Raw genomic sequence first — 13,837 nt, forward strand, 5'->3', positions numbered from 1 at the left:
AGCAGCTAAGGGGACAGTGTCCAGGCTGAGGAGCAGGGCTGGCCATCCAAGCAGGGTCTCTGAACCACAGCCAAGAGATCTGGGGAGCAGAGCAGAGCTTCAGACCCCAGCAGGAGAATCCAAAGTACAAAAAAGACAACTTAGACAGAAGGAAAACTCTAGAACATGAACCTGGAGAGCCAGATGGGGAGGAAGGCTACAGCTTGGAGTGAACTGTGGTGCCAGGCTCAGGGCAGCAAGACTGATGGCAGATGCTTCTGTTGGTGGGGAGAGGACTTAGCCTATATCGGTGGGCTTGGACGGGCTGACCAGGACAGGAGGGGAATGAAACCAGCCATGCAGGTCTTCTGTGCCCACAGCTGAGCAGGGCAGTGATTCTCAACCCTGACTGTACATTTCAATCATCTGGGAAGCTTTTCAAAAAACTACAGCGTTCTGCCCCCCTCCCAAAAGCATCCCTATTCATTTTTCTCAAATGGGGCTGGCCCCGTTTTCAAACATCTTCCCAGATGACTGTGTTGTGCAGGCAGCGCCGAGAACTGCTGTTCTCCACTTCAGCTTATTCCTGTGTTTGGGACTGAGCCAGTGTGGGAGGCACCTCAAGATAACGGGGGCTATAGAGATAGTCAGGCCTGGCATCTGAGGGCAATGACTGCTGTAAGCACTGAAGGAATTTGTTGACGTTCCCCAGAAGAGCAATCCTCGTAACACTGACCAAAATGAACATCCTGATTAATTATGCAGGTTTATAGCTCCCCAGAGGCTGCAGAAAAACATCATTTGGCACCAGAAACAAACTTTATTCTGGCAAGTGCAGGATAATTTTTTTACAAACGTTAGATACTGAATGTTGCATACGCCTCTGGAATTTCAATGTACTACATCCATAGAATGCAGAAAAACAAGGTCAGGGCCAATTTCTCACGCTGCCACCTGGACCAAGCAGTTCCAGGAATCTTCTGGAGTCTCTCAGCACTCTTGTTCCAGATTTCAGTGGTGTCCTGGGCAGATGTGGTTTTTGTCTGGATTTCTCCCTTTGGGGAAATGCTTCTAACCCATTACATGCAGTTGGGTGGGCTGTCAGTCACAACAGGTAACCCCACCTCTGTCTGTGGGGATGTGGTCCAGGATTAGCCAGTCCTGGCAACAGTGAGTGGCTCAAGAGGTAGTCATGGAATTCAAAAAAAGGCCCATAAGCATTGTTTTTTAGGTTTAATATATGGATAACAGCAAAGTTCTCTCCTGAAGATACAAAGTTGGAAAATGAGTCTGGGTTTATCATTTGTTATTGTCCACACACTGTATGGGTCAATGAAGAAGCTTGCTAGAGAAGGAAGCCTAATAGAGATGAGGTAGAGAGGGAGGAAAACCTAGGGAGGAGAGGGAGGACAGAGGAAGAGAGAGGGGAGACAGAGACAGAGAGAGTGGGGGGCAGAGTAGAGAGAGGCAGAGAGACAAAGAAGAGAAGCAGAGATGGGGAGACAGACGGACTCAGAGAAGAGAGACAGAGAAACTGAGACAGAAAGGAGACAGGCCAGGTGTGGTGGCTCATGACTGTAATCCCAGCATTTGGGAGGCTAAGGCTGGTGGATCCTTGAGTCCAGGAGTTCGTGACCAACCCGGCCAACATAGTGAAACCCCGTATTTACTAAAATGCAAAAATTAGCTGGACTTGGTAGCACATGCCTATAATCCCAGCTACTCAGGAGGCTGAGGCATGATAATTGCTTGAACCTGAGAGGTGGGGATTTCAATAAGCCGAGATCGCGCCACTGCACTCCAGCCTGGGCTACAAAGTGGAACTCCATCTCAAAAAAAAAAAAAAAAAAAAAAAAAGAGAGGAGAGAGAGACAGAAACAGACAGAGATAGGGGAGAGACAGAAAGAAAAAAGGGGGAGAGAGAGACAGATGGAGGTGGGGGAGAGAGATAGAGAGGGAGAGAAGGAGAGAGAGAGTTCTGGCAATGCAATGCCTAGTTCCAGGCCTCCCGACTCTGGTACCTCAGTCTTGTGAGCTCTCCCTGCAGCCTTTAAGGGTTAAGCCCTTTAGAACTGGGTTTGTGTCCCTTGCAACAGAAGGCATTTTGACTAGGACAGAAGGTTTCTTGTCGACCTCATGGGAGGGCGAATGTGTGGGGTATGCACTGGAGAGTGAGGCAGGCGTGGTCAAAGAGCTTGTGTGGCAACTGTCCCTGGGATGTCCAGGTGTCCGTCTCGGGGTCGTAGCAATCGAAGGAGGCGGAATCCTCAATGTTGCAGTCCGTGGTCAGCCGCCGCCCGCCCGTCACGTAGAGTTTGTTTCCCATCACTGTGGCTCCGTGATGCATCCTCCGGTCTTTCATGTCCGCACATTTGACAAATTTGTTGGATTGAGGGTCATAAGCAAGAATCCTCCTTGTGTAACCTGAAAACCAAATGACACGTGGGCAAGCTCAGCGTTGTTCATCTGGTACTGGAGGTCAGCAGTCCTGTCTGACTCCTGCCACTGCTTAAGACTGAGGCTGGGACCCTGAACTAGAGCGTGGGTTGTTGAGCTCACCTGCCAACGCCTGCTTTGTGGTGGAGTGGGGGCTGCTGGCAGATCTGTCTGACTCTGACCTTCACCCCAAGTTAAGGCAGCATATAAGCCATTCTTAGATTGAGAGCAGCCTCCTGATTCCTGTAACTTTCTCAGCCTCATTGGCCTCTTCCTCTCTCAAATGCCCACTCAAGAGCTATGACAATCCTTTGGAAACTCAGAAGTGGGTTCCTCACAACAGCCCTATCTTGGTAGTTACTTTTAGGATCCTCATTTTATGGATAGGCAAACTGAGGCACAGAAAGATGTTTAACTTGGTAAAAAGTGTATAGCCAGTTAGTGACAGAGCCAGGATTTGAATCAAGGTCTATCTGACCCCAATACCAGTCCTCTTAACCATGACACTATACTTTGATTACAGAGAAACAAACTATTAGTAGCTAATATTATTAGCAGAAGCAAACATTTTTTATTGACTGTGTATCTGGGAGAGTGTTAAGTGCTTTAGATACTCGAGCACATTAATTATCACGACAGCTCCGGGAGATGGGTATTATTTCATCCCTTGTTTACAGAAAAAGACAGGGAGAAACTTCTGGGTGAGGAAAGAGTTTTGTCAGATTCCCCACGCTCCTCTGGTTGGTTGGATGTGCTTTTAAAAAGACGATCTTGTAGAATAACATCTGTCTATGAGTGACCTTTTTTCCATAGGACGTGCCAAGTTTGTGTCACGCCCAGTGATCCTCTGTTCAGACTCACCTCCCACAATGACAATCCGCTCCCCGAGCACCACTGCAGGGGCACACACGTTCTTGATCATTCTTGTCTCCATTTTGAACCACGAATTTCTGGAAATGTGATAAACCTGAGGGAGAAATAGAATCATGGCAATGCATTTTAAAGTGACATATTCTTAAAAAAAGACAGGAGTAGTAATTAAGAGGGTGAACTGGGAGTGAGATTTTTCTTTCTAGTTTTCTCCAGTTTTAAAAATATAGCTACTGCTAATAAACAAAACAGTATTGAAAAACAGGAAGAAGCGTATTATTAAAAATTGATATTATTGTGATCCCAGGAACTCAGTGGCTGTATTTCTATAGAATAGACCAATAGTTTTGCATTCTAATACATGTTTTACTTACCTTGCATGGAACATGTTTTTCTTTTAATGAGAAATGAAGAAACTTGGGTATTCAGAAAACCAATGGTTTTCCAATCATTTTTTATTTCTAGCTCATGTTTAAATTTCTAAATATTCTGGTTTATCCAAGAAGGTCACAGAGCCAAGAATAAACCTGAGGCTAAGTGAGGAAGTCTTTTGAACAGTTCATGCCTGAAAGTTATTACAGTCCTAGAAAAATGCAGCATGAGAAAGGGGAGAAAGACCGAAGAGAAGGGAGCAGGCTCTTTTGCCATGCTTTGAAACAGTGTATCAAATCAACACTCCGGAAACATGTTCTCCTGTGAGTGTCCTCAGTTTTAAATCTAAATATCAAATGTAAATTAGTTCATTATGGAAAAAATTTAGCCAAGAGATATAGGATGAATTTCACGTAAGCAAAGAAGGAACAAGAACATTTATCTACAGAGGAAAATGGCATAGTAGTCTTTGCTAGAAAATCTTTTCCTATAACATAAAATTACCAGGCCGGGTGGGGTGGCTCACACCTGTAATCTCAACATTTTGGGAGGCCAAGGTGGGTGGATCATGGAGGTCAGGAGTTTGAGACCAGTCTGGCCAATGTGGTGAAACCCCATCTCTACTAAAAATACAAAAAAAAATTAGCTGTGTGTGGTGGTGCACGCCCGTAGTTCCAACTACTCAGGAAACTGAGGTGGGAGGATCACTAGAGCCCTGGAGGTGGAGGTTGCAGTGAGTTGAGATCGCACCACTGCACTCCAGCCTGGGTGACAAAGTGAAACTCCTTCTCAAAAAATAAAATAAAAAAGTAAGATTACCAGCATTATTAAAGATGTCTAAATAATCAGTTTACTAAATTTGAGCTTCATAACCAACCTATGCGGTAGGTATTATTATTTCTTCCATCTTTCAGATTAGACCACTGAGGCTCTGAGAGATCAAATGACATGCCCAGGGTCATACAACTACAGTGAGTAGGAGAGCTGGTCGGACCAAGCCCAGAGTCCATGCTCTTCACCACGACACTCATGGCTCTGCCTGGAGCCATGAAACTGTGGCCTTCCCTGATGGAGGCTTTTGAGACTGGAGATCTCTTGAGGTCTCTGTCTGTCCTTCAACAAGTCAGTGAAGCCTGGAGGAGGCCAAGTGCTAGAGGAAGGGACGGTCACAATGGCTGTTTCATTGGAAAATACATAAGTGACAAACTCTCTGGAAAGTGGGATCCTTGGAAGAAAAGCAAACACTGGTTGCATTTTACTTGAATGAATAATTGCCTCCTGGCCCTTCTGTTCTCCTTCAGCTTTGGGTATGGCTTTAAAAATAGATTAAACATTTGCTCACCATGCTCATAATACCTCAAAGAGACTGGGGCAAGGATAACAAAGGATGAACTTTGACCAGTGAAGGAAGCGATACTTTGTTATGGTAAAGGATTTGCTTAATGCCATCCAGAAACAGGTAGAGAGAAGGCCAGGTAGAAAGGTACATGTACAACGCGATTTGCATCGTAACCTTGGGCAGTGTAGTTCTGAAAAGAACGCATACACACAGATGAACAAGCCTATGAAGAAAACTCTCAACCTGTGCCTGAAAATCCAACCTGCTCCATCAAGCGACTCCAGGCATTCATTTTAAACTATATTTGAACGAGTAGAATGTCTATTTCAAAGCTACTGCGAAGTAGATAAGAAAAGCATCCAAATGAATACTTTTCCCCTTCTCTCTCTTCTTAATCCTGAAATACAAAAGGATCCCTCAGAGGTTTAATATTTTCTTGGCTTTGCAATATCTTGTTTGATGATACTATACATTTCTTGATATGCTAGCTTGAAGCTTAAACTTTGCATTTTATTTTCAGAAGGTCGATGGCAGTTTTGCAATGTGAAATAATGAGCGTATTTGTTGACTCTCTTTTGAAAAATAGAAAAGAAGGAGGGGCTTCCGCTTGACACGGAAGCAGTTTGTTATCTGTATGGTGTGGTCAGAGCCTGGAGGGGAGCAGAATGTCTCTCCCAATTCAAGTAGAGGAGTGGGATTTGGAACAGTGATTCTAGAAGGACTCAGAATCTGCCTAGATGGTCAGGGAGGAGCTGAAAATATAGGCTGGAGAAGTGAAGGCAAGAAAAACATCTTCACTGGAACTGACCGAGTCCAAGCCATTACCACCCTTGCCTGGAAGTCTAGAAGAGTCTCCCAGTTCTCCCCCTTGGTCCACACAGGCCCCCTCCAATCCCTTCTCTACAAGGCATCCAGAAGGAACTTCTAAAAATATGAATTGTGTTACCTCGTCCACCTTTCTTGAAAGCCTTCAATGAAGTTCTGTTCCTCTCAGGCTAATCCCAATTCCTTGACAAGGCCTAGAAAGCCCAGCCAGGCCAGCCTCATCTCCACAAATATCCATCCCTCAAGAAGGTTCCAGGATGTTTCTAGGAGGGGCTCAGGGGCTGTGATGTGGGTGGAGGAGGTTGCTCCTGGTAACCTGAGAAGGGGGCTGATGGAGATCACATGAGGACCAACACTCGCCCCTAGCGACCCCTCAGCACACTGCTCGTCTCCTCTTTGCTATGTCTTGCAACTTCATTGTCCTGCTTTCCGCTGCCCAAGGCCATGGGCTGCACCTGTTTGTGCTTCAGGGTCTTCATATGAGCTGCTCCCTTACCCAGGACAACTCTCCCTCCCTCAAGAGAGAACTCTGACTCTGGCTTCAGGTGGTGCAGAAGCTTCCTGCATCTCTCTCTAAGTCAGATCTTTCCTTACGTGCTTTCTTGGCAGCCATCCCACCCCTCTCCCTCCGCTTTTATTCTCCATCCTCACCTTCCTCTCTCCTCTCCTGCCCCTCTGCTCAGTCAGCTTCAGCCAACTTCACAGGGGTTGCTCCAACATTCCCTTAACCCTGGCACTCTCTCAGATTCTCTCTAGACCAGCGGCGTCCAATCTTTTGGCTTCCCTGGGCCACTTTGGAAGAAGAGCTGTCTTGGGTCACACATAAAGCACACACTAACACTAATGATAGCTGAGGAGCTAAAACAATCTCTTCATGTTTTAAAGTTTATGAATTTGTGTTGGGCCACATTCAAAGCTGTCTTGGGCTGCATGCATGTTGGGTAAGCTTGCTCTAGACTGGTTTAGGGCATCCTGCCTGTGCTCTTAGAGCACCCCTCTCTTCAGCATCTGAATTGCAACTGAGGGCTATGTGTAAATTGCTGGGTCTCCAGGCCCTTCACATGCTGGTGTTCGAGATAACTCTTATAAATGAGCAAAGTACATCTCGTGGGTGCTTCTTGATTATCTGTGAAGGCAGGCTCAATATTCACGTTCCCCATATCATTACATGAACTGCGGAGATTACCAGGAACTTGCATAAAGTTGGAAAACACTTAATATTCTGAAATGTTGCCTTTGTTGATCAACTTCTCAGAGAGCTTATTAGTGAAATCAGTGTCTGCCAATCATTAAAAGTAGGGGTTTCCCAACCTGGCTGCCCCTTAGAATCTCCTGGGTACTTTTGTAAACCATGTATTTTAGGATCTCACACAAAGATATTTTGATTCAGTGATGTGAGGTCAGGTTCCAGGGGATTTGGTCACAGAGGTGTGGACCAAGGCTTGGGAATCTTCTTTTAAGGACTTACTGACTTGAGTTAGAAGCGTCTGCCAAATTCCTGTAGGACTTCACTATCTGGCATTCGATATTCTCTATAATAGCTTGAATTTTTAGATATATATTTTTCTCCTCAAATGAAGATAAACTCTGTGCATAGAGATGGTATTTGATATCCTTAAACTCTTGCTGAAAATCCTTCTTGCCTCCCTCCCTTCCTCTCTTCTTTCCTTGCAAATGACAAGTGTTGTATGTGTGTACATGGGTGCACATGTGTGTGCATGTATGTATTTGTGTTCATGCATATGTATAAATGTGTGTGTGTGTGCAGATATATGTGTGTGTATGTGTGCATGAATTGTATATGTGTATGCATGTGCACATATGCATGTTGGTATGTGCCTACATGTGTGCATGTGTATGCATGTATGCATGAATATACATTTGTGCGTATATATGTGCGTGCATGTATGCATATGTGTATTTGTGTATATATGTGCGTATATGGATGTATGTGCATATGTGTGTGTGTTGGTGTATATGTATGCATGTGCATGTGTGTGCATGCGGGTGTGGGTGTGTCCATGCACACATACTCATGCAGTTATGTGATGGGAAGAACCAGTCATTTACCTGGATAAGGCGCACAGGGTTCTGCATGATGTCCTCTCCTCCAAAGAGATAGAGTCTTTGGTCTTTCACAGCGACTGCGGGGTGGAGCACCCCCACGGGCATGCTGGCCATACTCTCCCAGACATTGCAGATGCTGTCATACCTTTCCATGGAGCCCATGAGCTCCTGCCCTTCTCCAATACCCCCGATGGAGAAGATGAAGTTCTTATGGGCAGTGCTTCTGTGGGAGTAGCGGGCCACCAGCATGGGCTCCCCCAGCCTCCACTGGTTGAGTTTCAGGGAGAAGATGTAGACGTTATGACTGACCAGACTCCTCCCTGAGCTGACAGCCATGCCCCCCAGCACGTAGACGCTGCGGTGCAAGGTGACGGCAGAGGCCTTGTACAGCCGTGTCGGGAGTTTGGCAAGGCTCTGCCATTGGCCAGTCTGTTTGCTATACAGTAGGACGTCCCTGGTGGTCTCCTGGCTGTCCTTCCTTCCGCCCAAGAGGATGAGGAAATCTTGGTAAGAGTTTCTTGGAGGGACATGCAATAGGAGTTTGCAGTCTGGGGCGCTGGTGCCACACAAAGAGAACATCTGTCTTTTGGCGGTCTCCAAGATGATCTGGCATGCAGGTGAGGACTGCAGGAGGGCATCGTTGGCGATGAAGTGTTGGAAGAAGGCCGGGTGGATGTACTGCAGCCTGACCTGCTTGAACAGTTCCTGCATGTATCGCTTCCGGGCCTGGAGGTCATGCTTGATCCAAACCATGAGGGCCTCAAACACCTTTTCTTCCTCCCCACAGAGCCCATCATCTCCCAGATAGTCTCTCAACTCCAAGGCACAGAGCTCCTTCAGGTCGGCTGATGCGGCCACCTCTGGGAAGGACGTCAGTGCCACCTCCCTGGCTTTCTTCCTGAGGGTCTCGCAGCTTAAGATTTCTGAGAGTCTGATCATGCCCAGGCAGTTGCTGGGGGCCAGCTGGCTCTGCAAGTATGAGGAGCAGGCCTCAAACAGCTTGGGGAACTGTAGCATGGAGGCGGCCTCCATTACGGGAAGGACATTGTCAGCATCGATGCGTGCCTCCCCCGTGTACACGTAGGAGACGATCTGGTCCAGGGTTGGGGGGTCAATGCCTTTCAGCTGCACTTTGGCTTCACTTGTCTCCCGGAAGCTGCTGCAGAACATAGCCCTGAAGTAGGGGCTGCTGGAGGCCAGCACATTGCGGTGGCAGGGGATCTCCCGGGCACCAGCACAGATGCTCACATCAGTCAGGATGCTGCTTTGCCTTAAGCCGTTGAGCTGCCTCAACAAGTCAGAAGAGAAGTCATGATCTTTGAAGAGCAGCCCATCTGGAGACTCCTCGTCCATCCTACAAAGAGGGAAGGAAGCCCCCAGAGTCAGCAAGAGTCAAGTCTTTCTCAGCTGCAGGCGCTGGAGGGTTCAGCTGCGGGGACTCTAAGACCAGTGCTCCTATTCCATTCCCCATGATGTGTGTGGATGTCACCACGGATATTGTGTAGGGTAGATTGGAAAGGAAGGCCACACACATCTCAGATCTGAGCTCTTTTGGGTTATGGTTATTTTCCAAAGTAATAGGCATATAATATCTTCAGCTAATCTGAGAGAAACAACCAACCAAACAAACTGAAGTTGTTGGAAGTCACTGTATTATCAGAAGCTGAAATGTGAGTCTGAAGCAAGAAAACAGTCCATGCATTTGGCCAGCAGAAGCTCCTGAGCCTTTTTCCAGATCGATGGCATATCTGTTATTGAGTAAACTTGTCTAAACCTCTCTTTCTGGGTGTCAATCATTCCCCAAAGATGATACTCTGGAGGTGTGGCCCTCTGGTCACTGGACAGAAATGAGGGAAGAAAATGGACCTTTGATACATGTATTTAAATATAACTTCATTGAGTCTTGTTTTAAAGATGGAATAAATAGAAGGAAAGACCAAACAATCCCCTGGTTTATTGGATGACACCTGGCTGTCTACCTACAGAAGAAATAAGCATGAGGGATACTTACCTTGTTTTGCTGCGGTGACATCCACTGGTGCCTGGTCTGGCTTGTCCCCCCGGAGACTTTCTACCTCTAGCTCTGAGGGAAACCATAAACTCCAGGCCTTTCTTTCAGTTGGCAAATGATTTGTCCTGGGAGATTTCTGGATTTGTTTATGCTGAAGGCACTTTCATAGTTTTCTAGAGCTTTGTGCAAGGACTGCTGGCCAAGGAGACAGCGTATACATTCCAGGGCTAAGAATAGTTGCATATGTACTTTCCACTGTTATGACATGTGACTTTCCAGTTGCCTTTTGCAGCAACCCGAGGGCCTGCAGGGCCCGCGCATGCCCACATGCCTTGTTTCCTTGGCAAGCGTTTACATCGGCAAAAATAGATTGGGAGGAGTGGCTTCTCTTAGAGAAGACTTTGCTGTCTGCTTGGAACCATCCCGAGTCCCCTGTCCTAAAAGTGCCTGGGAATTCTAGCTGTCTGTAAACAGGTTGCTGTGACCTGTGGAGAGTCACTGAAGATGGTTCTGGGCCACAGTGAAGGTGGCAGGTGGTCACAAGGGAAGCTGGAACATGAGCCTGTGGGTGCTATTCAATGGATCTCTGTTTCCCCCCATCTGCCTGGCAGGATCGCTGGGGAGAGATGTGATTTCCTCCTCCAGGATCCTAGGTGACGAAATCCATGACAAAAGTTGCTTTTTTTGTTGAGCACCCCAGGGTTTCCAGACTCATGAAGGCCCAGACCTTTGTGGGGTCTCCTTACTCAGGAGCCTCTGATTGACAGTTGCAAGGCCGGGCTCCTCCTGTCACGTCTGCCTCTCCCAGACACGTGCTGATTGCTCTTCAGCTGGCTTTTTATAGTTCAGACTTCCTTTTCTGTCTTACTTTTCCATTTTGTCTTGTCTGGCAGCTTGAGCTAGAGGCAGGAGGCAAGCCATATTGCTTTAGGGAGAGAGAGAAAGAAGACAAAGGGGGATGAGGAGGAAGAAGAAGCAGGGACAGAGGGAGGGAGAATAGAGGAGGAAGAGGAGGAGGAGGAAGAGGAGGAGGTAGAGAATTGGGGGAGGAATGGTGATAGTGATGTGGTAGGAGGCAGCTTTCAATAACAATCAGAATCACGAGAAAGAGCGAGGGGGACCTCAGGTCTGTCCTGCCCCTGCCTTCAGGGAGATTTGTGATTGTCTTAGCCATGAAAGGCAGGCAAGCCTGACTTTGTCTCCTACTCAAAATCTTGCTCAGACTAGTGCAATGGCTTCCCATGCATTTTTTTTTGTCTTTGCTCCTAGTGCTTCTCTCTCCAATACACCCACCCTGTCCCCTCTGGAACAGCCCCTGGGAAGGCAACTCAGAATTTGCCAGTTCCCAGCATCAGGCCCTTCAGTGGCTTCCCATGTCTGCAAGACTCCTTAGCTGGAATCGGATTGGTGTCCTGTCTGCCTCTGGAACCACATCTACTGCCACTCATGTGTGGTAGTCCAGCTCCATTGGACACTTTCAGATCCTTGTCTGCATCTGGTCGCTGTTGGGGAAGCTGGGCTGGCCTGGCCTTTGGGACACCACAGGGCAGGGTAGAAGGAAGAGGGTCTCTCATTCACAGTTGCAGATCGTAGAGTGGATTATGCCCAAGAGTCCAGAAGGTCAAGGCCAAGGAAATATATCCAAAACATGTTACTGGGGCCACGGGCCTGGAGGCCAGAATTAGAAGCAGGAGGCCTAAGCTAAGGGGGTCAGAGACCCATGGAGGCACAAGCAGGGAGCAGGCCAGAGGAGCTGTTCCTGCAGATGTCTGAGTTGGTGAGCTGTGCTGGTGACATAATAAGTGAGTAGCCACATTCCTGAAAGAGCCCAGGGATCCTCTGGTTCGAACTCTATCCCATGAGCTCTTTCCCTCTGCTCGCTGTATCATTTTCACTGTTTCTGTTCATCCTCCAAAACGTGGTTTGTGTAACACTTCTCTGCACGTCTTTTTTTTTTTTTTGAGACGGAGTCTCGCTCTGTCCCCCAGGCTGGAGTGCAATGGCGTGATCTCGGCTCACTGCAAGCTCCGCCTCCCAGGTTCACGCCATTCTCCTGTCTCAGCCTCACGTGTAGCTGGGATTACAGGCGCCCGCCACCGCACCCGGCTAATTTTTTGTATTTTTAGTAGAGACGGGGGTTTCACTGTGTTAGCCAGGATGGTCTCGATCTCCTGACCTCGTGATCCACCTGTCTCGGCCTCCCAAAGTGCTGGGATTACAGGTGTGAGCCACCGCGCCCGGCCCTCTCTGCACGTCTTTTTAACCCTCTCTGAGACAATTAATTTCACACTCCTCTGTGCAGTTTCCTTTCTTCTACATACCTCTAATGGCGTGCCTCATACCTCACTGCGATTATGTTTACTTGCCTGTGTCTCTCTTATTAGAGTGGAAGTCTCTGGGCAGCAGGAATCTTGACTTCATTGTAGCTCTATTCCTAGCACCCAGCACAGGGCCTGGCTTACAGGGGGTGAATGTCATACAGTTCCTGCACTGAGCTGGAACAGAATGGAGGAGAATGGGGAAAGAGAGGGAGCTTTGCTGGATGGACTTCACACCACCGTCTGCTGTGCCGGTTTAGCAGAGCTGCCATGTACGGCTTACTGTGTAGACTGCCCTGCAAGTGTGCCCTGGAACAGCCCTGATTATCCAATAATGTGATGAAGTGAAAAGTAAAACACTTGTTTTATACTGCAGTGCAAGACTTAAGTTCAGGCTGGGAACTGAACTGAGGTCCTCCCAATGCCAAAGCTAGCATTCTTGTCCTTGACCTTGGGCTGAACATGAGGAAGAAATAACTTCCTTAATGCTCTGAAACGCCTGCATGATTTCTCTTCCAGACAGCGAGCAAGCCAAGGGTTTGTTCTGAAGGTAATAGGTAGGGGCTCCTAGGAGTGAATTAACACAGCACCGTTCCCTGGGAAGGATCTTGGATCTTCCCCTACATTCCCTTACTAATCAAACCTTCTGGAATCCAGCCCTGTCCATTGTTCAGATAGATCTTGGTGTGCAGCATCAATGTCTGACCAACTTTGCTAAATCTTTTGGTTTCTAATGTTTAGAAAAAATAGGCCCTGTTTTGTTGGACTGGCCTGTCAGGAGGATCCTGGTTCTGCGTCAAATGTCAAATGTCAAGACATAGAGTCTTGGTGTTCAACACAGCAAACACACACATATAAGCCCAAGTCTGACCCAGAAACGTCTCTACCACCCACATGTAACCCAACCAGCCCATTCATGAGTTGATTTCTCTCGGGGAGGTTTATACTTTTGGTCTTAACTTTCATCTAGAAGATGTCTTAGTCTAGGGCCTGAACATATGGCAACCTAAAAGAAATGAGATCAATGAGGACATTCAGCTCATTGTCCCTCATTTTCTTTTGTTTTTCTTCTGAGACAGGGTCTCGCTCTGTGGCCCAGGCTGGAGTGCAGTGGCACGATCACGGCTCACTGTAGCCTCCAACTCTGAGGCTCAAGTGATCCTCCCACCTCAGCCTCCTGAGAAGCTGGGACTACAGGCATGAGCCACCACATCCATCTATTTTTTGTAGAGACAGGGTTTGCTATGTTGCCCAGGCTGGTCTTGAACTGCTAGGCTCAAGAGATTCACCCACCTTGGCCTCCCAAAGTGCTGGGATTATAGGCATGAATCATAGCCCTCCTTTTGATAAAAGTCAGTATCATAACAAGTCAAGGCCTGAACTTTGGGGGCAGAAGGGCTGGGGATAATCTTGGCATTTCCCCTCAGTATTCACGTGGTCTTGGGTAAGTTATTTATATTCTTCCAGCCTCATTTCTCCATCTGTTAAATGGGGATAACCATCCTTGTCATAGCGAAATAATGTATGTGCAGTATGCGGTAAAGTGCCGGGCACAGTGTATATTCACAGTAAAGTATGGTCAGTATTATATTATTACTCTAAAATTAATCTCATTAGATT

At 47.3% G+C, this 13,837-nt stretch overlaps 1 protein-coding gene across 1 annotated transcript; it reads right to left on the reverse strand.

The window, feature by feature from the left end:
* Nucleotides 1–1,911: 1,911 nt before the first annotated feature.
* On the reverse strand, nucleotides 1,912–9,259 carry KLHL38 (kelch like family member 38). The gene is made up of 3 exons (XM_023223051.1): nucleotides 7,892–9,259; nucleotides 3,277–3,382; nucleotides 1,912–2,403 (listed from the first exon to the last, which is right to left on the reverse strand). The coding sequence occupies exons 1-3, from the start codon at nucleotides 9,239–9,241 to the stop codon at nucleotides 2,114–2,116; spliced, it is 1,746 nt and encodes a 581-aa protein (XP_023078819.1). The 5' UTR covers nucleotides 9,242–9,259; the 3' UTR covers nucleotides 1,912–2,113.
* Nucleotides 9,260–13,837: the final 4,578 nt, after the last annotated feature.

This window comes from Piliocolobus tephrosceles, chromosome 7, assembly GCF_002776525.5.
Source record: "Piliocolobus tephrosceles isolate RC106 chromosome 7, ASM277652v3, whole genome shotgun sequence".
Lineage (NCBI taxonomy): Eukaryota > Metazoa > Chordata > Mammalia > Primates > Cercopithecidae > Piliocolobus > Piliocolobus tephrosceles.

Bases quoted from the DNA above. Each gene is read 5' to 3' on its own strand.
- KLHL38 (XM_023223051.1), bottom strand. From the start codon at position 9,241: ATGGACGAGGAGTCTCCAGATGGGCTGCTCTTCAAAGATCATGACTTC. The intron at 3,383-7,891 runs GTAAATGACTGG...TTTCTCCCTCAG, and splicing joins ACCCTGTGCGCCTTATCCAG to GTTTATCACATTTCCAGAAA. The intron at 2,404-3,276 runs GTGAGTCTGAAC...TTTGGTTTTCAG, and splicing joins GCGGATTGTCATTGTGGGAG to GTTACACAAGGAGGATTCTT.